Raw genomic sequence first — 23,882 nt, 5'->3', positions numbered from 1 at the left:
TAACTGTGCATTCACTAGAAGCATTTCTGTGTAGTCACCTCCTCGACAGCACATATGTTTGCAATGAGCCATTTGCCTCAATTGTCACTTTGGACAAAAGCATCTGATAAATAAAAGTCAATGCAAATGCATGATAAATTACTGATCACGATAAGTTATCATCATACCAACCACCACTAGCAGAAACCCAGTGTTCCTCTGGCTGCTGGGAATTTTGGTAGATAAGTAGAGACACAGAAGTTTCAACTGTAAACTGCATTCAGTACATAGTGCACTATGAAATCGGTGCAAGGCACACATAAAAATGAAGTATGCAGAAGCTGTACCTCACATAAACTGACTTAGACCATCCTGCACTGCAGCCTGTCATGTTGGAACCATATCTGAGAAACTTTGCGCAGTCTGAACTGTAACTGTAAGGGGCATACCTGGAGATACTGGGCCAAGTAAACTGCATTACCAAACTGCATTGGAAATTTTGAACAAAGCCTAAGCCTGGCAACACTAAACCATAGCTACTCATGTTTGGTAAAAATGCAAAGCTAAGTCCAAATGATAACAAACCTTGGTTAAATTAATTTTAAACCACGAAAATACTGCATCTTTAAAATCCAACTGCATCATACAGGAAGTCGCTGCATATGTTGACTATATTCTCCACCAATGCATGGTGTACTTAAGTCCTGACTGATAGCAGTATAACAATGCAACACAACATATTTCATGATGTCTATGCACGTTGTAGAGATGTAACAATGCACTGTGGCACAAAATTAATGTTAATGCAAGAGGGGGCAATAGGCATATTCTCAGTTTTGCTTTTTTCACTAGAGTCAGCAGAATCAGGAAAAAATTGCAAGAAAAAAGCAATGGTTTGAAAACAACTTTTTTTTTGTAAATGTACACACTTTTATTTAGAATAAGAACTGTGAGATTTTAGTTTTTCAGTCTTATATTGTTTGTACCCGCGACCCTATAGGATAAGCGGTTTGGAAAATGGATGGATGGATGGATATTGTTTTTATTGAGCCATGAACCCTGAATCATCTATCAAACCGAATCATGAGTAGACTGTATCATGACACTCCTACCGGCCAAAGTATGGTTCTCTTGTTCAGTCATAATTAAGAGGTAGCCTATATGAATCTCGCATTCACCTGCTCACTCACCAACTCCATCAAAATGAGAATGAAAGACCCGAAAGTGTGACCAAGTTGGTGAGTGAGTGCGTGAACAACAGGCTCCTTTGGGTCACTCATTCAGTCATGACCAAGCGGTAGCCTATATATGTCTCTAGCTCACCCACTCCCTCCCTCACTCACTCACTCACTCACTCACTCACTCACTCATTCACTCACTCATTCACTCACTCACTCACTCAAGTCATTAAGAGAGGGGGGCTTTCGTTCACAATTCACAGTGCTCGTTTGTTCATTCTCTGTAGGGGTATATGTTCCATCCCAAGTTTAGCTTCCGGCTAATCGTATGCTTGCTTACATGCCCTTACATGCCTCACTGGCCCTCGACAGTGATTGTTGAGGAGGGAAACTGCATTTAAGTCACATTTCCGAGGACAAGCAGAAGAACAAAGAAAAACAAATCTGTGGAGGGAAGTGAACATGAGTGCGAACAGCCATGGCCAAAAGTTTTGAGAATGACACAAATATTCATTTTCACATTATCCACCAGGTGCACAGCTTCTCATCTGGTGCATGATGCTCTGTGTTTGTGCTGCTTTGCCGTGTTCATCATGGTTGGGTGAGCTGCCGTTGGCTGCAACTGCAGTGCTCTCAACAAAGGGAAAGGATCCTTTCGAATTCCCAAACTTCAAACAAAAAAAAATGCGATTAAAAGAGGATTGATGAACGTGGATCTCATTGACAAGACCCTTAACAGCACCAGAGTTTGTGCCGATAGCTTTGTAAACAGTACCAATAATGCTACATTTACTACTGTTTTTATGTGTTCATTTCCATAGATTACAGTACTGGGCTTCGTTAGCTGGTGAACATCAGCCATAGATGTCATATACATAGATGCTCCATTGGGCTTGTCAGCACGCATAAATTCCACCGGCAACTTTTGACAGGGTTCCAACCAGCATAGTATATATCACAAACGGAAGATGCTGGACTTTTGTACTGCTTATGGATGTTCAAATGAAAGAAATCATAAATCTAAACAACACGGAGTATCCTTTCACATCATTTTTAGTAGTAGCTAACTACAATTAGTGATGCTACTAACTTTACTTGTTTCAGTAGCTTATTAGTAGTGCAGCTACTTCTAAAATGCTGCAGCTTTTCCAGTAACTAGCAATTTCTTTTTTTTTTTTACAAATGGCAATGCAGCGTGGGAAAACTCTACATTGTGAAAAAATACTACAGGTCGTCGCCGACTTACGACCTATGCAACTTATGCCTGATTGACTTTACGACCATTCTGAGAGTGCAGATATGTGGCCATGACAACAGCTCGTCGACACGAGCATCCCCACAAGATGCTCTTTCATTCATCTCATGCTCATGCAGGCTACTGGTCGAAGTGCTCATAGTACAGTATACATTCACAACCATTTGTGTAACAATAACAAAATAAGAAAATGGTGATAAAAAGCGCCGTCTTATGACCAAATTGTCTTACGACTGGTCAGTCGGAACAGATCGCAGCTGAAAGTTGATTTTTGTTTTATGATGTCCTTCTGATTAATGCTTCAGTAACGACCTGAATTATTTTTCTCTCTTTATAGATTTCTCTGCTACCAAGTGTTTCTGTTTGGTGTGCTTTGCTTGAATTCTCTGGAGATAGATGTTAAAGGGTTGAAAAATACTTTCAAAAATACTTTCACTGAAAATTTTAGACACTTTCATAAAAATACAGTATTGTGCAAAAGTCTTAGGCAGTCCAAAGAAGTGTTTAAAGCTATTTATCTGGGTAGCAAGTGTACTTTGGCTTAGAAAAAAAAACACAATTTAACAGTAGAATGTGTGCAAATTAAGAGTAACACAATAAAACCTAGTAATAATTTCTTCTGTTTTCTAAAAAGTTACTGATATCTAGTTGGATGGCTAGATGAACATCGCTTCAGTTCCCAAACTTCTCCTCAGGGGCACCTCAGCCGTTCCACGATTTTGTTAAATTTCACCAACAGCTCAATTAAATAATTAAATATATTGGTTTAAAAAGTCGGGGGCGGCATGGTGGTGCAGTGGTTAGCACTGTTGCCTCATACCTCTGGGACCCGGGTTCGAGTCTCCGCCTGGGTCACATGTGTGTGGAGTTTGCATGTTCTCCCCATGTCGTCGTGGGGTTTCCTCCGGGTACTCCGGTTTCCCCCCACAGTCCAAAAACATGCTGAGGCTAACCGGACTTGCTAAATTGCCCGTAGGTGTGCATGTGTGAGTGAATGGTGTGTGAGTGTGCCCTGCGATGGGCTGGCCCCCCATCCTGGGTTGTTCCCTGCCTCGTGCCCATTGCTTCCGGGATAGGCTCCGGACCCCCCGCGACCCATTAGGATAAGCGGTTTGGAAAATGGATGGATGGATGGATGGTTTAAAAAGTCAGTGACAGATTGACCAGCTGTATGAGGTGTGCTAGTGGCCAAGTCAAAAAATACATGCCTGGACTGGACGGTCACTGCAAATACTAGGATGATTTTAGCAGAGGTTCTCAAATGGCTAAACTGACACACTTCGACAGGCACAATATCATAGTTTTACACCAACACGAGGATAATCTATCATTTTCTTTGCCTGCCTAAGACTTTTGCACAGTACTGTATTCTGCTGCCCAGGGAATTCAAATTGGCAACCTTCAGAACAAAGGCACAAGGCCACACACTACCCCATGCATGCACAGCTCAGTCGTGTTGCATGGTGCAGATTGTTTTAATCTTACTCTAAACCTGTTTTATCCGCTGGATGTTAAGAGATCTACCACTCAGGTTTTACTCAAATTCAGACAAGCCAAACTGTGTACAAAGTTAAACAAGGAATTTTCTCAGGTAAGATTAATTTCCACTAAAAACACTAATGTATTGCCCCAAAATGTACATAAATAGCAATGTTATTTCATATGACCCCTTCAGCACTGTCAGAAAAGGGGATTCCAAAGTTATCATTTCTGAACGAAAATCACCAGAAACCAACAGGAAGTTGTGAACAATGGAAATACTGACACGCAAACTTTGGTAAACAGCAGGTCCATCATGCTGATTCCTATCGACAATGTCCCCAGAGAGTTTGGCTGAAGCTCTGAGACTTTGCAAACTGTGAAAATCTTCTTGCAGATATGTCACCAGGCACCATGTAAAAGGACAGCTCTTTTTCTCTCACAAACACAAAACTGTCATCTGCTTCTGGCAGAACTGAAGTCTGCACCTGTGACTCATATTTGGGTGTTTTTTTCTGCTTCAGAACAGGAAATACTTTTCAAATAATATATTGACAAAAGGTTTACACAATACACACATACATACTACACAGTTACAATACAATCATACGGACCATACTGCTAAAATTTACAACATCATAGCAGGAAGTTTAGGGCAGCAAAAGCAGGTTCTGTACAAGAAGGTGCAAAAAAGCACATTTTGATAACCCTGCCTTTCTGTGATATCTGTGCTGCAGGCTGCAAATCCAGTCGCTACTTTATAGCTGGACAACGAAGTACCACACTGCTGCCCACTGCTGCAGTACATTTGCTTTTTGAATCTGTAACAAAAGCCAGTGTTTTAAACAGGGGAAAGGGAAGATTTTTTTAAGTTCTCTTTAGCCCAGCAAGTTGCTCATTATATAAACTGCTAAAGAGAGTCAAGTAAAGCACCTCCAAAGGTTTCAATATCAACAAGCATCAAAAAGGGTTGCTAAGCTGCATAAACAAACATGAAACCGGACTGGCTGAATCACACTTCACACATTTGTATTGGCTGGTCATGAAAACCAGTCCACCAAAACATTCAGGCTGCTATTTTCAGTATGCAATGGACAATGCAGCAACAGAGTAGTTTATTGGTCTGTTTAAATAACTTACAAGTGAAAATAGCTCCCGTGTAGGTCATAATTAGACTCTTAAAGCTAATATATGCAGTAATATTAATAAGTAAGAAAGAAAGAAAGAAAGAAAGAAAGAAAGAAAGAAAGAAAGAAAGAAAGAAAGAAAGAAAGAAAGAAAAAGAAAGGCAAGTGGATGAGTAAGTGAGCAAGTGGGAAGTTGATGAAAAGGTTGAAAATCTACTTTGTGTAGGAAGTGGGATTTGGGGCATTTTCTCCATTTTGAGTTTTTTGTGTGCTGGTGATTAATCCATTGCTATCCTAACTAAAACCAGCAGACAGATGGATTAATGATTTTTTTTTAAAAAACAACTGTGTTCTGGTCATGGGTGACGTCATCACTGGTAAGCTGTTTAAAAATCTGAGGGTGTGTGCTTGACGACATCACTTTTCATTCCCGACGTTTGGAATGACTTGGCAAAATACATGTAGGTGTCTTCAAGATACAACCTAGCATGATGTAATACATTATATCCCTTTTCAGGATTATTATGTTTGTCAGGGAAACAACTGTATAGTTATCTGTCATCAATGACACATACTCTTATTCCTGCCTTTCAGCTCTTTGCCTTGACAACATTACAAACTACACCCCTTAATAATTGCACTAATATAATTTGGTCATTTTTTATTTAATGGCAAAAATATGTTATAATGCTTCTACTTTACATGGATAGCTTGCACAAAGTTACATCAAAGACTTCAGTCTACCACATTAGCAAAATACACTACCATTCCGATTTACATTGGAAATAAGAGAATTAAATGTACATGCTTAGCATCATGGAGTTAATGTACTTCTGATTCTTAAACCTTTAAATTCTTTGTCAACTGTCAAACAATGTGGGCAGATACTTTATATCATATCATAGGATTCCATGACTCAGCAGGGAAAAGGTAAACAATACCATAGATTATGGAAAAACCCCTGCAATGGATTTTATGCAATTGAAAACCTAATAGCCATAATACACAAGCCAGTAAAGAAAATAAGATTCTCATTTTAGTACATGCTAAATACAATTAAAATATTTTGGTGGAATTCCCATTCAGAATAATAGGAAAGATGGATAATGTGGACAAAGTGGACAATGACAAAAGTGTGCAAAACCAAGGTGTAGAATTCTAAAGTGTCACCTTCCTTGTATAAAAGATATATTTTAATAGTTATCAGTTGCCTCAGAATTATTTAATAATTAGATTAGCAACATTTTTCAGTTCTGTTAAAAACAAGCCTCTATTTAGCATAAGTACTGAACAGTAACCATGTAAGAAATTGTCACTTGATTAAAGACAAATACATGACAGAAGGTCGAGTTAAAAGCTGTTGTATGACAGGTCAAATCTTCCACAAGATGTCAAAGGGTGTAGCTGGGTGTGCCATGTGCTGGTTATCTGACCTTGGGATAGTAGGCAACACAGTATTAAAATAATCAGAGAGGCTGCTCAGAACCATATAGGAACATCTCACATCGCCTTTCACGAACAATACTGTTACTTGTGAATGACGAGAACACTTTTATCGTTATTGCTATTAACCGTAAACCAACCCATGACTGTTACGATGTATACTATTGTTTTGTTAATGCTAATTAATGTCATCATAAACGATATAGTTTTCCACGATTTAAAGCTGTAGGTTGGCAGTCGCACTATCCACGGACACTGCCCCACCTTGTAATGACCGAGCGGCGACACGGAAATGCAATGCATTTAATTCATGTTCAATGCTGTCAAATATCTTATCGTAGACAAGAACTGTGCGCAACACACTGCCGAGCTAGGCACCCTTTGATAAATAAATGCCAATTCTCTCCTATATATGGCTTTAATCGCCATATAAGCCATTTATGTGGTTATAGACATAAACTGCCGATCTGAAAGTGGTGCGGCATATATATACAACAACTCTATTGCGAAGTGAACGCCCTCATTGCCAGAAAACATTCATAAAAACGTTCATGAAAATGACTATATAGCGCAGTAAAGAGAAGTGTGGGTCTGTCAGACAGCTTACCACTTCTGCGTGCACTCGATAATCAGTTCTTCATAAGACACCACAAACTGAAACCGCGAAGCTCTTTTTCCAACGCGCTGAAGTCTCTTCCAAACCGAAGTCATGTTTCCTGTTATACCTTGCTGAAAAGAGGAAAAAGTTTTAAAAAATATTCTAAATCACCAGGCAGAAGTCGCCGTTTCCCCGAAGGCTTAAAACGGTGATCGCCGCCGGTGCCTTTGCCCCAACGCCCCGTCCCATTCCTCCTGGCCCCGCAGACACCCTGAGTCCACGCTTTCGGAGCCCGAATGGCATGCTAGCCGTGTACGGACAACACGAGCGTGTTGCGGCAGATCGGTGCAACGACTGGTATCATACACACAATCAAGTGTTTGTCGCCAACCGAGCCAAAGAGCAGCAATGTTTGGGATGTAGGGACATGCGGGGATAATGAGGCAGGATCTGATGCAAATTAGTTGTTATTGCAGTGTTCATTAGTACCCCGCTTATTTCCAGTTGTGTTTTAACTGAATGTCTCCATTATGATTTTTTTTGTCACTGTAAATGACATGCAAGAACTAATTCACCGGTTAATCATTATTAATATTTCTAAAACTATTTCAGTATCCTAAGCTGACTTCGTAGTTATTATGTAAAATATTATATGCATTGTATATCCATTTCCTCCTTTTATCATTTTTAGGGAGGTCTCCTGTATAAACAAATTTGAATGTAGGTCTTAAGAAGACTATATGTATCAGACTGCACCGTTCAAAAAGTATTGTAATGATAGGACACAACGGTGTAAATTTGGTTTGAATATTGGGGGGTTTGAGGTCTCCACTCATTTTGGAAAGACATGATTATTGGGGGGGGGGGTTTCTATTAGCCAATTTTGGAAATTTCTTCCCTGCTAGATATTCCACTGTAACGGTTAACTTTAAGTGGCATTATTTCAAAATCGAAGCGTTTAGGAACAACAGAAACTCAGCCACAATTTATGCCCATGATTGGACAGTATGAAAGGTATATAAGATAGGGATATCTTAGTCTACTATGCCTAAATACAACTCATTGTATGTAATTGAGTTATTGTAATCATTTAAATGTGAATCACAAAAACTGCCAGTAGTGTAATCCATTGTAGCCTTAGAGTTCATAAAGCTCAGTTTCAACAAATTATTTATTTACAGCAGTTGTTAATATGTCTTTTTTTACTTGTACAAAGATAACCTGAATTTTGTCAGTGTTCTGGCCCATACAGTCCTTCAGCATGGCCAGTATCAGTAAGTGATGGTGGGGATTTACCAGAAGGGCATTCCACGAAGAAGGATTTCTCAATTAGCAGGGTTAACTTAAACTAGAAGGCATGATTGTCCAATAGGAATGCTCCTTACCTAAATTCTTATTGGACGATCATTGCTTCTAGCTTAAGTTAACCCAGCTAAATAAGAAATCCTGTTTTGTGGAACACCTCCCAGATCTTGTCCATCTAAAAACAGCAGCTCCCGGTGCATGGGAGGAAACCTACTTTAGTTATCCCTCTGCAAGCACTGGAGAATTCATACATAGGGCTGCTGGCCCCTCCCAAAGAAAAGTGTAGCCAAAAATATCACATGTTATTAGTTGTGTGTGGTGTCAATTTCCTCACATTGAGACATTGGGGTATAATACTTGCCTGTTTGTTTATCAACTATTATTACTTCTAATTATATTCAACAGTTTGGCATAGTGTGAAAAGGCTACAGTCATCTCAGTTAGTTGTACATTGTAACTGGAACTGTCGATCTACACCATGTTCCATTTGTGTCCTTTCCATTGACTTCATTGACTAGCTATAAAGCAAATTATTTTGTCAGGACATAACTGAAGTTACTTGTATGAGCTTTTGTAATTGGATGAAATTTTTTTTTTTTTTTCTTTTGAAAACCTAATACATTTATAATGTGTGATTTTTATATGAGGTGGTTGCTTTCCTGTCTATAGTTGATTACATAAAATGTTCCTGTTTAATTACTGACCATCTTTAAAACTAGCAACAAGCAAGGGTACACATCTAAATACCAGTGAGGGCAATTCTATTTTTAAGTGGGTCATTAAGTCATCTCAATACAGCAGCCAAACGGAGCCAAATCAGATCTTCCCAAGATATCCAGGTTAACTACAGCTTGTTTCACTGCTAGATGTCACCAAAACATACACGCAAAAACGGATCATGGGAAACTCCATGTCTCTGTCTGGGTGCCTGCATGCTGGAATATCTGCACACAAAAAGGAACTGCAGTGGTAAGGAAGGGTCACTTTCTCTGCAGTCAACCAAAGAGATCTGCCTTGGGTCAAACACTGAGAAAAATCATGAACACATTTCCTGTGCATGATATTAATGGAAACAGAATCCTACAGTAAATGGTAAGTGCTGGAACCTGTGGATTATACTAGAGTGCAGAGCATTGGATATACATAATATGGGCAAAAGTATTGGGACATTACATCTAAAGGAATTTGTATGACATGCCATTCTAAATCCATAGACATCAATATGGAGTTGGTCCCCCCATGCAGCTACAAAAACTGCCACTCATCTAGGAAGGCTTTCTATGGGAATTTTTGCCTATTCTCCCAGAAAAACATTCTTGAGTATAGGCACTGACATTGGGCGTGTAGGCCTGGCTCGTAATCTCTGTTCTAGTTCACCCCAAAAGTGTTTGATGAGGTGGAGGTCAAGGCTCTGTGAGAGCCAGTCAAGATCTTCCACATCAAACTCACCCAACCATGTCTTTATAGACTTTGCTTAGTGCACTGGGGTACAGTCATGCTGGGACAGAAAAGGGCCTCCCCCAAACCGTTCCCACGAAGTCGGAAGCATAGGATTGTCTGAAATGTCTTGGTATGCTGAAGCATTAAGAGTTCCCTTCACTGAAACTAAGGGGCCCAGCCCAACTCCTGAAAAACAATTTCATACCATTATCCCTCCTCCTCCAAACAGTTGGCACAATGCAGTCAGGCAGGTAATGTTCTCCTGGCATCTGCCAACCCGGGCATGTCCATGAGATTGCCAGACAGAGAAGCGTGATTTGTCACTCCACAGAATACATTTCCCCTGCTCCAGACTCCAGTGGTGGTGCTTTACATCACTCCATCCAACACTTGGCATTGCGGTTGGTTATACATACGAGGCTTGCAAGCAGCTGCTCGGCCATGGAAGCCCAATTCATGAAGCTCCCAGTTTTTGTGCTGGGGTTAAGGCCAGAGGAAGTTTGGAACTGCAGTTATTGAGTCAACAGAGTGTTGGCGACTTTTATGCACTATTGCCTCAGGACTCAGCGATCCTGCTTTGTTGCTTTACATGGTCGGCCACATTGCGGCTCAGTTTCTGTTGTTCCTAAATGCTTCCACTTTGCAATAATGCCACTTACAGCTGACCGTGGAATATCTAGCAGGGATGAAATTTCATGAACTTCACTTATTGCAAAGGTGGCATCGTATGACCCTATCATGCATAAAATCACTGAGCTCTTCAAAATGACCCGTGTAACCCTGACTTCATGGCCCGGTGCTTGATTTTACACACCTGTGGCAATAGGTCTGAATTCAATGATTAAAAGGTGTGTTCCAGAACTTTTGTGCATATTCTGTATCTTAAAATAAATACACCTGCTTCCTAGAAAGTCAGCAGAAACATCACAAAGATGTGCAGAGTAAGAAACTGTAAGTAAGAAGCAATAAACCATTAAAGGATATTTTGGACAGAAATATGTTTCCTTGTTTTTTTTTTCGATTTAATCATAACTTTCTTCTTAAACACCTGGAATGTTCAAGACACTGTTCGAACTTTGCGATACATGTTCATAAAGGATGCCGAGTCTGAAATCGAATGGGATATGATCTGGCTACATGCCCAGTTCCTGAGTGAATTCTCCCTCGGCAGGACGATATGCCATACGTGAATAACATGGGGGGAATATTTCATGGTGAAAGTATTTTTAACCACTAGCATTGTATATTGCATTACATATATAATTATCCCTGGATGAGAGAGGGACCTACTTGTCTAGTCCCAATTACACTGGTTTGGAATGTTAGGTTAGCTGACATCATCCTTAGGGCAGAACTTCTATCTAGACTGCTATAATGTAACTTCATTTTGCAGTAAACCTCATACGCTCTAGGTATAAACATGAATAGTGTTATGAAAAATATTATAATTTCTACTTTAAAAATATGTGACACAATATCAGTATTGTAATGAAGAAATGTAATCTTGGAATGTGACCATTAGCACATCAGAGCTCATTAACATATGAATTGAAATCAGTTATAAAATGTACATTCGCATTAATAACCATTTAAACAAAATAAACATTAGCTTCTGATTTTACCAAAATGTTACTTAGAATATGATGGTTAAATTTCCGTTGCTCTGTTATGTACTGTTTTGCGTCATATTATTTTACTCAGCAGAATGGCTGAGATTTAATCTGAGGTAGCACAAAATGTTCTTGTCACCTTCACTCATGATTCTCTAATGGCTGTTGCATAACATTCACTGAATAATGTTTGTCCTTGTAACACTGAAATAATGAGAACATTCAGAGTTCAAACATGTGAGAGTGAGCAATGAAATGCTTTTAAACAATAAATGTAACAATGTGGGTAAAAATGAGTAGTCTTGTAAAATTTATAATAGAACCATGAACGGTGTTCTGATAGACCCACAATGCCAATCACCAGTCTACCCACTAATGTCCCGATTAAATCAGATTAAACTGGCAATCAGAACACAAAAATTATGTCTAGTCTCAGTTTTGAGATGCAGAGGGACACTGTGGAGATTTCCAATCTAACATAACCCCAAACACAGCAGTGGGCTATTCCTTGCGTTCATGACCCTGATAAATTTAGAGCTGAATTTCTGTGCACCTGCCTGCTGCCTGTCAACATGAAAAACAGATGGTATCAAGTAATGAAAGTAAAGGCCTCACACAGTAGCTGACAACACAGCTCAAGGACGGCTGATGCACAAATACTGACAACAACCCTGTACAACCCTTTACACTTTAATGTGCTTCAGTGAAGTCTTAAATTTACAACTACTGATTCAAAACTACTGGAAGCCTCAGTATATAACTGAATATACAGCATATATTATCAGGATTCACTCAAGTTTTTGTTTTACAGTTTATCATTCCCTCTACAGTGTCAATATTAGGGCAAAACTAACTCCATTGCAGCGAGATGATTTTTGTGGAAGATTTATGGCGGTATGACGTAAGCCATATCATGTGACCAGTCCCCACAGGACACTCACCTAAGCACTGACTCTTCAGGACCTGCAGCTGCATGTAGAAACATCCGCCCTTTTCTGTACACAACAACAAGAAAGACGTGTTTCTATTCATGGTTGATCTCTAACACTGTCTCAGCATTCCACGTCAAACATGTCCATTTTAATGGTTGTTTCAAAACGATTTCACTTTAGATTATTAACCAGTCCAACTCAAAGTAGTGTTTATGACGGTACGTAGAATTGGGACCAAGGGAATCACTCGATTTATGCAGTTCGGTTGACGATTTTTCATCATAACGGGTCTTCATACCAGAATTTGGGTTTACAGATTTCCTCTGCATAATGTTTTTGCCTGAAGAGTCTACTAAAAATGCTGCGACTAGGTTTTTTAAAGGTTCCAGCCAAAATTAAACAGGGCTGGAAATTAAGCCTGAGGCGAGTAATTTAGCCTAAGTGTGAGTAAAAAAACTAAAGACTAACCTGCTGGCTAGTAAAATAAAATGCATGTCGGACTACAAATTTTACTGAACTTGCGGTTTTGATTAGTAGTAAAAATTTCCACATATGGTTATGCGTGTATAATATACGTATCACGCTCAAACAAAGTAAGTTTGGAAGACGCCCGGTGTGTTTGTGAAACACACGTACGTCAGGCGTATATACTGTAAGGCGTACATTAGTTTTTCAAGCATACGACTTTATACTATTTTCTCACATTGTGTCGACACATTTCCTTGTTCTTTCCTACTCAGTATTTGTCATGTATTTCATATTGTCATTCGTTATTTATCTAACATTTCATTGTCCTAGTGATATTGAGGAATTGTTCGGGTTGTACTGTGGTGCCCTAGAAACGCATTACATTTCTTCCCATTTAAGATGCGAATATATGATGAGAAAATACAAATATGTGTATTTTTCTTATGTGTTTTCGTCAATTTATGCCGGTTTATCAGAGATCGATTTTAGTCAAGGTAAACGAGCAAAGGCTGTAATCAGCGCTGAACAGCCTTTAATACCACCAGAATCTAAACACAAATTAAATATTTTATATATGTTGTTACATTCGGTCTCCACAACTTTCTAGTGACGACAGTGCATGGATGTGACCAATTTAACATGCTGTCTTTATACTGACGAAGTATGCAGTTATCTTCCAAAGCAGGTATATAAGAAGAGTTATATGACTTCATGTATAAGAAGCTCTACTGACACATGCACCGTACTACATTTAAACAGAGATGCACTGACTTTATAACTTTTTGACTTTGTTAAAGTAATCAGCGGTAATATAGTTTGGTAGCTGCAAGTTACAGATCAGACATTATTACTGAATAACATATATAATGGCTAGTAACGGCAAAAAAAGTTTTCTGCCCTCTAGTGGATCAAAGCAACTATCAAGTTGCAGTTCCAGTTTATGACTAAACATTAGCACGAGAGGCAAGTTACCATCAACTTCCTCTCCTTAAATTCTGACTAAGCAACTGCAACGTGACACAGTTAGTATGATTAGATGCACAGCTAAGTCAACCTACAGTTATAGCTTGACTATGCCATTTAATCGGACTACTGTCCTTGTCCCAGTATTCATGCACGGGAGGGGAATCGATTTATTGACTGAAGTATGTACAACTCCGCTACAATAGGTGGCGATATGGCTCCTTTCAGCTTGTTAGTATTGGGCTTTATCTGGTTGACCTATGACAATTGACCTATTAGGCAGAGTGGTGGCTCTTAGGCTCGGGCTCTGTGCTAGCAATCAGAAGGTTGCTGGTTAGAATCCTGTGAATGTCAGGAATGATCCTACTCTGTTGGGCCCTTGACCTGCAATTGCTTTGTACTGGGTATGATGTTAATCTACATCTAGCCCTGCAAGGAGGTCCTCCAACTTACAGGGAAATTTGGGGGTTGGTGGCAGGATTGGTACTGGGAAAAAAAAACCTCACCCTGGTTCATCTGGACTAGTATGGTGCTGAGGTATCACCTGCCACATGGCTGCACTCAGGTTTTCATCCCTGAGGTGGTTTGTTGTGCGGGGGGTGCAGCAGTGTGCTGTCAGCGCATGCTCCTTACCTCTCTCTGTTATGTCACAGATGTAAAACTAAATAAAATAAAGGATAAAATGATTATGATTGTTTCAGTGAAAGCATGCAGTGCTCATGCAAAAGCAGTGGAGGTAAACTTTAAACTGATTTTTAAACATATACTAGGCAATCTTGAAAAGGAATAATCAATAAAATTGCAAAATTTGCTAGCCAAACTAAAACTCCCAGTGCTAGTGCCAAAATTGAAGGTAAAAAATCTTAATATAGCTGACTAGCAATGTAAGAATTGGATGTGCATAACGTGCAATGTTTGTATTAATATCGCATGTCATCCAGTCCTAGTACAGCCATTTTTCGAATTCAGTCCAAAATACCCGCCATGTGTTGTCATGTCATTCGGTGCCGGTACAAGTTTTTGCTCCATTAGAAAACCAACACATTGAAGTACTGTCCTTTTGGTACATTATTTAAGTACCAAAAGTATGGTACCTGATGTGCTGGAAGAGTGCCCTTCAGTTGTGCAGTGAATTGGATAGATTTACAGCGCTATACTTTTCCTACATGCTCTACGTCCTCTGCTATGTTCCATGCTTCTAGCAGTGTGATGCTGGCAAGAACAAGGGGAGACTTCTGGTTGATATTTCTGCTGATTTCTTTCGTGATTCATATATTTAAATGTTAATTATATGCACGAATAATAGAAATTTCCGTAATATATTGTAAAGCTGGGTCATTGCACCCGTACCATTCGTGCTCAGAACGTAAAAGATCTCTAAAAGATAACACTTACTCCTAATACGCACAGTGGGCACACACACACACACACACACCGACACGCTATATATAGCAGTAGGCATTTACACTAGACTTGACACAACAACCCAGCACAAACACATCACAACACAATTACTACGAAAAATTATTCACAAAGCTGGCATCAGTCCAGCCTGCCACACTGCCCGCAGTCCACCACTACAATATTAAACTGACAACAACATATTCAATGATAGACGAAAGTATATGTATTAATAAAGAAAACTATACATTTCACTTATTTTTATAACCAATATATTTTAAATGATTTTTTCTTATACAATTAATCTTACTTTAATGCTAAACATCCAAGATGGAAAAACTATGAGAACTGCATAAAATATTATTTAAAAATTGTTTTAAAAAAGTGATAAAGGAATAAATAGGTAAAATTAAATGATACAGTTGTGGCCAAATGTTTGAGAGTACTGGTTTTCACAAAGTTTGCTGGTTCAGTGTTTGCACATCTTCTTGTCAGATGTCTTTATGGTATACTGCAGTATAATTACAAGCATTTCATAAGTGTCAAAGGACTCTGTTGACAATTACATTAAGTTTATGCAGAGTCAATATTTGCAATGTTTTGTTTGCCGAAATCATATTGGTAAAATGCATGTGCATAACACTAACCAAAACAACTGTGTCAACTTCAAATCTACTCAGATACATTTTAGGACCTCTCCTGGAATAGAAGCAAGTGCCAGATAAATCAGATAAGCATCACCAAAAACATTGCTGAGGCATAAAGAGGGGAAAAATCCATGTGGAGAGGTATTCTGTTTCACAGTTTATACCTTGACGACATTCCATATGTAAGCCCTCAAAGGCTTGCAAGTGGGACAGCGCTAAGCCCTAAGCCCTCAAAGGCTTCTGAGTGGGACAGCACTAAGCCCTAAGCCCTCAAAGCCTCCACACACAGACAAATCTTCACTCACATTTGCAGACCTGCCATGGCAGAAGTGTAGCAAAAATCGCATTTAAAAAGACAACCAATTGCATGGTCCACCAGAGACTTGTCTGTATTTCCAGCTCTTGGAGCTAAATACTTAGACTTTTTAGCCACTGATACTCATGTACGCATTTACAGATTTGTCCACACATGTACAAATCTCTGTATACTGGCAAATTTCCTTACGCATACAAATATGATTACACCCATGGATTCTGAATACACATTTGCAGATGTCAGTATGCATTTACAAATTCTTTTATACATTTACAAATCGGACTATGTACACAGAGATTGAGATACAGTCACACAACTCTCCATACAGATCTGGAAACAATTTTGCTATAATAATAACCCCATTGACAGACACCCATCTCCATCAAAAGGCTGCTTAGCACTTGTTTCCCATCTCGCCCCATTCAGTCAGCAAACTACCTCCAGCATGTGAGAAGTGTCACTACAGATGATTCTCTTGTATGGTTCCCTAGTGGTGGAATGAGCTGCCAAAGCACGTCCAGTCATCAAACTCCCTCTCTACCTTCAGGAAATGCCTTAAGACCCATCTGTCTTCCTCTGCTAGCCTGAATTTTCTTTGAATGATCTAATGCACTTATTGGCCCTTGAAGTCTTATTAGGGTCTTACTTTGTTAATAGTTAAAAGTATGGTTATGTAGCTGTTGTGTAGCTGCTCCCTCACATATCTGGCGCCAGGATTTGAGTCTCCTGGCTCTACGCATGTGGAGTTTTCATGTTCTCCTTGTGTCATCATGGGGATTCCTTCTGTGGCATCCTCCCACAGTCCAAAAAAATTCTAAGGTGAATTGGAAATGCCAAATGGCCCATAGATTTGAATGGTGTGTGTGCCCTTTGCCCCATCCTGGGTTATTCCCTGTCTTGCCTTCCAGACTCCCGAGACCCAAAAAGGTCAAATGTGTAACACATGTGTTGTTAACGTGTATTCTATATGTATTTTATGTGTTAAAATTCACGTGTTTTTGAGCCATTTGGCCACTTGTCCAGTTTGAACAGGTGAGTGTCATTGGCTGCTGAGGACTAGGGTTAAACCATTTCTGTTGGAATAGGTGTTGCAAACCACTATCTCACATGCTAGGCATTCCCATTTCTTTGTCCTTTTCTTTTTGTGGAGCCTATGAAAATAAATCTTTGGATTACAGTTTTGTGATGTTTGTTCCACTACTGCCTTTTTGGTAAACAAACACATTAGTGGACATTCTAGCTTCAAGTCAAATCAAACTTCTTGACGTTTGTATGCAATCCAGAAACACAAAAGCATGCCGTTACTGGAAAGACATTTTCTGTTTTACCCCATGATTTTGGTTTTACCATTTATCTGGTGCCCCTGGAGCATTTTCTAGGGTTAAGGGTCCTGTTACACGGCTGCTCTAGCCAATCATGGAATTTGTACCAGCAACCTTCCATTCAGAGGCCTAACCCACAAAGCCACACTGCCCCAATTACAAAAGTCTCAGAGGAGGACTTGCCGATCTCTGGGGCTGAGGTCACTGAAGTAGTCAAACAACTATTGGGTGGTAAGGCTCCAGAGGTGGATGAGATTCGCCCCGAGTACTTGAAAGCTCTTGATGTCCTTTCTGACACACCTCTTTAACATTGCGTGGACTTTGGGGACAGTGGCTTTGGATTGGCAGACTGGGGTGGTGGTCCCAATCTGTAAGAATGGGGACCAGAGGAAGCATTCCAATTATAGGGGGATCACACTCCTCAGTCTCCCTGGGAAGGTCTATGGCGGGGTACCACAGACGAGGGTCTGCCTGTTAGTCAAACCTCGGATCCAGAAGGAACAATGCAGATTTTGTGCTGGTCACAGAACACTGGATCATCTCTTCACCCTCACAAGGAAGTCAGACTGCTCTGTCACCGATTCTGTTCATAACTTTTATGGACAGAATTTCTAAGCATAGCCAAAAAAAGGTATAGGTGTCTGGTTTGCTGGTGAGAGGGAGGTCTGGGCATTCCTGTTTAGACTGCTGTCCCTGTGACGCGACCCCGGATAAGCGACAGAAAATGGACGGGTGTATAGATTTGTTAAATAACCAATGCCCTACACTGTGCTGCTAATTTACACTGAAGCCTCACTCAAAAAATTTGATACTTTCAATGTGTTTCAAATCAATGACAATCATTTCTGCCTTTCATGCATTGTAATGCTAGACTAAAATTAACTGATTAGACGTAGGAATGTTTAAGAACTATCCAATTGTTGGAATTTAATGAAGTACTTCAATGTATGGATAAAAGCGTCAGATAAATGAGCGAATGTGAATATAGTACGGGTGAATAAAATCTATGGCCTGAAAATGTTATAAAAATGTGGTGTTGCTATGCATAACATAGTTTTGTCAGCAGGGGTATAGCTAGAAATTCTGGGCCCCCTGATAAAATGTCACCTTGCCCTCAATTTTCCGGGTAATTTCTTGTATTCAAAATCCCCCGTCAAGTGCTGGGCCCTCAAAATGTGCCAGCGTGTCCATGCCTCTCCCAAGCTTTTACACGTTTTAATTATCTATTACCTCTGATTCCGGAACAGTCAAAGCACACACATGATTAAGGTACTGTGGAAGAGATGAACTGTGTGCGTAAGGCTGGGGGCTCCTCTGTGATGGAGGGGGAGATTGTGGAAATATGCATCGTGTATTGGGACACCTCCACTATGTCCAGGCCGTCTTCCTGATTTCCTGGAGACAGAGAACTTTCACTGAGAACCAGCTCATCCATGTCAACCCCCATCAGTGGCCCCTCCCGAGGACCATTGACAAAGCGGACTAGGCTGCGTATCTGTGGGAGGTTCAACATGGTCTCCAGCACCACCAGGAGCACCACCAGGCCAAGCAGCAAGTAACCTACAAAGAAAAATTGGAAAGGTGAGTGGAGGATATGGATAAAATCATCATAAATGTCAATGTACAGTGATTTATATATTATGATTCCATGTTTCCATACAAATTTACCCCAGCACGCATCATGCCCAGAAAAAGTAGATGGCTTACTCTACACATTGTGGCATATTTGGTTTCTAGATTAGTAAACCTATATGCTGATATAATATTTAGATTAATGTTATTGTTGCAGTATATTAGTACCATGAATAACCACTGATTTATACGTAAAAATGATTAAAAATCTTGCGTCTGCTTTTGGTCCTGGCCACTGGAAGGTGTGTCTCAGTAAGTTTGCACTAAAGGTAATGTGCATGCAACAGTGAGGTAGGGGCATCCCCACAGGAGGTGGCGAATTCCAGGCCCCGTCGCACAGTCAGGCTGCGGGTCCTTCCCGGCAGGTAGTCCCCCAAGCCGATGGTACTGAGGGAGATGAAGCAGAAGTACAGGGACTCCAGGAAGCTCCAATCACGCTCCAGCAAGCAGAGCCCAGCGGCAGGCAACAAGAAGAAGAGCAGCGCAGTGCAGGTGAGTAACAGACCGGCATGGAGCAGGGCAGCCTGAGCATAGGACATCCCCCAGCGCTCCTGTAAGTGGCACACTGGAGCATGGGTGACAAAAGGCAGAAGGCGTTGGGTGGAGGATGACATCAGCAGCATGGTAAGAGGCATGCCCACCAGGCAGTACAGTACACAGAAGACCTTGCCTTCATCGGAGAGGGGGACAGTGTTGCCATAACCTGCATTCAAGCAGAAACACAAACTTTGGGTGAAATTGCTCACGCCGTAACCTCAGAAGCTTTAGTTAGGTATGTGAGCCTTAAAGGGGTTTGACATACAGTAATTTACAAAGGTGAACTGAGAAAAATGAAAACCAGAGGCTCTCAGTAAAATCGCAATTTAGACCCTCCACTGATTCATTTCGGTGACTATCCTCCATTAAAACTTTGTGAATAATTGGTTGTTTCTGAATGAATCAATGAAGTAAATTGATAATTCTGGTCACCATACAAATTTCTTCTGCTTCCTGACTGAATACATCATGCCTTTCATGTCTAAGAGACCCTCATAAAAATCCTCATAAAATCCCTTAGTTTTTCATGCTCAACTAATTATGCTGTGCTCACATTTTGGTTATTAGTGTATTTGCCTGAAGATGTGCCTGCAATGCCAGAAGCGGGAGTTAAGTGGGTGTATACCGTGCAAACAATGCCTGAAGATGAGTCAAATGCTCAGCCAAACTAGTGCTGGCAACTAAAATGTCATCTAAATAAACAAGCAGAAAAGGCACGTCCCGCATAACACCGTCCATCAAATGTTGGAAGGTTTGAGCTGCGTTCTTGAGCCCAAATGCATTCTAAGAAACTCGAACAGACCAAAAGGTGTCACAACAGCAGTCTTATGGATGTCCTGGGGGTGTACTGGAACCTGATGATAGCCCCTATCCAGGTTCACCTTGGAGAAAATGAGAGTACCTGCCAAATGGGCAAAGAAACCTTGGATGTGTGGAACTGGGGTAGTGGCATCATTAAGGCATCTATAGTCCCCACAGGGGCGCCAGTCACCCCCAGGCTTGGGCATCATATGGAGAGGAGAAGACCAGGGCTGTCAGAAAAATCCCCAAATGCTCCAACATGGTAAACTCCTCTTTGGCGATAGCCAGCTTCTCAGGGTCTAGGCGCCTAGCTTTGGCATGCACTGGCGGGCCTGCTGTGGTTATATGGTGCTGCACACCATGTTTTGCTTAGGATGCAGAAAAGGTGGGTGTGGTGAGGGTAGAAAACTCTGGAAGGAGGCGCTGGAAAACATCAGTCGAAGCAGAAACATCAGACAGGTTGGAAGGGCCAGCCCTGCTGAGTGTGCACGGAAAAGAGCAAAAAGTCTCAGCGTTCATCAGGCGCTTATTTTTAACATCCACCAGAAAGTTGTTGGCACACAAAAATCAGCCCCCAGCAATGGAGTGGAAACAGACGCCAACACAAAAACCCATCGGAAACGCTGTCCATGAAAACAGAGGTCTACTGGTTGATTGGCAAAAGTTTCAATCGAAGTGTTGTTAGCAGCCTCTAGGGGAAAACCACGCACTCCTGACTGCTTGTCCAGTTGTGAGGCAGGGAGGACGCTCACCAAAACGCCCGTGTCACACAGAAAGCGCCGACCAGAAACGGAGTCTTCGACGAACAGCAGACTGCTTTGCCATCTGGCGACCAGCGCAGCTACAGGGCGCCGGTCCTTACGTTTCCCGGCGGCTTGAAGGAGCAGGGCGGGATGCATTTCTTAGCGCGCACACCAAAACGGGCATGATAAAAACAGTGACTACATTCAGAGTCACACTGAGCCGCAGCAACGACAACAGAGGCAGAAAAAGTGAAATCAGCCGGCCCTCCGCTGTCCAGCACGGCGCAGGACTGCCGACTGGCAATATAAACTCGGTCCGTTTGTCCTCGCCAACTCGCGGAAATCTGTCACTGGGGAGCTTGCTAGGGCCAAGCGAACCGGAGCTGGCATCTGGTGCATAAATAGCCCGCAAGAAATAAAACAGGATTGATGTCTGCCCATCAAAGACAACATGTGGTCCATAAGCTCGGATGGTTTCTGATCTCCCGAGCAGGGCAAGGCGAGAAGCCGACGCGCCCGCTCCGGCTCCGACAACTTGAGTTGCTAGCAGCAGCCTTAAAAGCTTCATATTTGCCGTCCGCTGGGGGATCTTGTAGAAAGCTCACCACCCGCGATGCTGTGGCGTTGTCCAATGCAGCAACAACATAATAGTATTTTGTGTCATCCTGCGTGATGCCCCGGACGTCAAACTGGGCTTCAGCCTGTGGGAACCACACAGCGGCATTGTCACGCCAGAAGTCCGGCAGCTTTAAAGCCACAGCGTTAGCTGTCATGCTGAGGGAAATCTCGAACACGTACGAGGAGATGTCGGGGTCACCCATGTGGCGAGAGGAAAAAGACAGGAGACAGTTGCTTAATCCGTGAAAGGGATGAAACACTTTCTTTTTTTATTAGCAACAAGAAAAGGAAGCAGAGAGAGTAAGATCCGGTTGCCGCTGAACTTCAGGAAGTTTAAAAAATTTCAGGAAGTCGAACAATCCTTCAGAATAAGAGCACATCTGCCCTGAGAATTCTGAACGCTATGAACCCGCTGCACTGTATTCGCAAATTTATTCGTAAATCGAAAACTTTAAGGTTGTAACATTTCTACAACTATTGCATAACTTTTTTGGTGAGCAATGGCTACCAAAATGATATAAAGTACAGTGTATTACCTGATAATTTCAATAAAAAAGCACCATCACCAATAAACGACGCTACCACAGCGAATACAAGGCCGGAGACTGAAGCGTTACCCGTCGTTTCCGCGTGACTCATTTCCTCGCGCGTACGAGTTATCTTAGGTCGGCGTTCACGGTTCGACTACTGAGATTCGGATCGAGTTCTAGGCCATTTTTTTCGAACTGGTGGGTTCGAATTTCAAGAAATTAGAGTTCTAATGAGTTCGAGTACTGAGGTACCACTGTAGTTTACTTAGTGAATGACACTGTAGTTCGGAACATTTCTAGTCGATCGCGAAACAACTTTCAATCCCCCCAATCCGGCAAAATATACCGAGGGACCACCTGGCTGGAGACCACTGTTCTAGTTCAACTAAATAAAACGAATGTTTAGTGCGCATGAAAGTTACAAATAAAATAGGGCTTTAACCAATAAGTCAAAATCCATCCATTTTCCAAACCGCTTATCCTGGGTCGCGGGGGGTCCGGAGCCTATCCCGGAAGCAATAGGCACGAGGCAGGGAACAACCCAGGATGGGGGGCCAGCCCCTTCGCAGATAAGTCAAAATATGGTACAAAATAATAAAAGTGACGGCCGGGATATCAAGTGATGGCACTAACCTGTGGTTGTTAAGTAAGTAGTAACGAAGAATAGGGATGAAGTAAAATCATTGTTTAACTCGTCAGCGTCGGCATCCAGGACGGCTATCCGTCGCTTGCCGGCAAACAGCGCCTTCTTCAGCAGCTGGTCCAGGCGCTTTTCCTGGAGACATCGGTTTTGTTCCAGAAAGAGCAGTCGGAGCCGCCGGACCTCGGCTAACAGAGCTCTCTCCTGTGGCTTTTCGAGGACCATGAAGACCAAGCCGCCGAAGATAATGTACAGCACATAGCTGACCACCATAATACAAAACGCTCTACCCCGACAAAAGCGCGGACACACATAATACTTATTAACCATTATATTTATACTCGAAAATACCAGCGACAGGGTGCAATGTGAGCGAGCTGTTCACCTGTGCTTGGCGTGCTGTAAACCAATATGCCGTCTCATCTTTCCTAGGCAACTGTATTGAATAATTTAATGGGAAACCATAAAACCGTAAGTATAATATGTACAACTATTTTTAAAACTTTAACGTACTAAACATATTTTACATATGCGGATAATCATACTGGATTTAAGGGCAGGCAAACAGCCCAAAATTAACTTGCATGGCATGTTTGTACCCGGTGTATAATAATCATGATAGGTGGATGATTGAATATTACATAAAGCAACTTATAAATTACAAATTTACCATGCATTGTTTTCCCTATTCAATTTTGTCTGTCATCCGTGGATATGAAATGGAATACATTTTGTTTGTAACAGTAATTAAAATATTCATAAAGTTTTGAGGTTAGCGAGTATGAACGTGTTTCGGTGATAAAATACTGAACATGGATTTTCACTTTGTACTACGTATAATGTGTTATAGAAAATATGTAATTAATACTTCATTAAGAAATGAATACACAATGCATATCAGCCTGTCCGAAAGACACT

At 41.2% G+C, this 23,882-nt stretch overlaps 2 protein-coding genes across 22 annotated transcripts in view; both read right to left on the bottom strand.

Annotated features, from left to right (window-relative positions):
• LOC125750042 (uncharacterized) overlaps positions 1 to 7,459 on the bottom strand; it is a 44,368-nt gene extending 36,909 nt beyond the window's left edge. For 9 of the 19 annotated variants that reach the window (XM_049027283.1, XM_049027286.1, XM_049027288.1 and 6 more), the window contains exon 1: positions 7,069 to 7,435. In XM_049027283.1, coding sequence (XP_048883240.1) covers positions 7,069 to 7,172 — 104 coding nt within the window. In that variant the 5' untranslated portion in view covers positions 7,173 to 7,435. Of the gene's footprint in view, positions 1 to 7,068 lie in introns of all 19 variants that reach the window. The other 10 variants (XM_049027301.1, XM_049027302.1, XM_049027303.1 and 7 more) reach the window with 8 other exon arrangements.
• Positions 7,460 to 15,433: 7,974 nt separating this feature from the next.
• kcnk7 (potassium channel, subfamily K, member 7) lies at positions 15,434 to 23,863 on the bottom strand. Of its 3 annotated transcripts, none has more exons than XM_049029066.1 (3): positions 22,958 to 23,863; positions 19,403 to 19,798; positions 15,434 to 19,023 (listed from the first exon to the last, which is right to left on the bottom strand). In XM_049029066.1, exons 1-3 carry the CDS (start codon positions 23,292 to 23,294, stop codon positions 18,728 to 18,730), a joined length of 1,029 nt encoding a protein of 342 aa, XP_048885023.1. In that variant the 5' UTR covers positions 23,295 to 23,863; the 3' UTR covers positions 15,434 to 18,727. The 3 variants fall into 3 exon arrangements, with proteins under 3 accessions (XP_048885023.1, XP_048885025.1, XP_048885024.1); XM_049029068.1 differs by having other exon boundaries at positions 22,331 to 23,096; XM_049029067.1 differs by lacking the exon at positions 22,958 to 23,863 and adding an exon at positions 20,534 to 22,192.
• Positions 23,864 to 23,882: the final 19 nt, after the last annotated feature.

Source organism: Brienomyrus brachyistius, chromosome 10 (assembly GCF_023856365.1).
Source record: "Brienomyrus brachyistius isolate T26 chromosome 10, BBRACH_0.4, whole genome shotgun sequence".
In the NCBI taxonomy this organism is placed as follows: domain Eukaryota; kingdom Metazoa; phylum Chordata; class Actinopteri; order Osteoglossiformes; family Mormyridae; genus Brienomyrus; species Brienomyrus brachyistius.
This window is presented reverse-complemented; position numbering and strand designations above follow the sequence as displayed.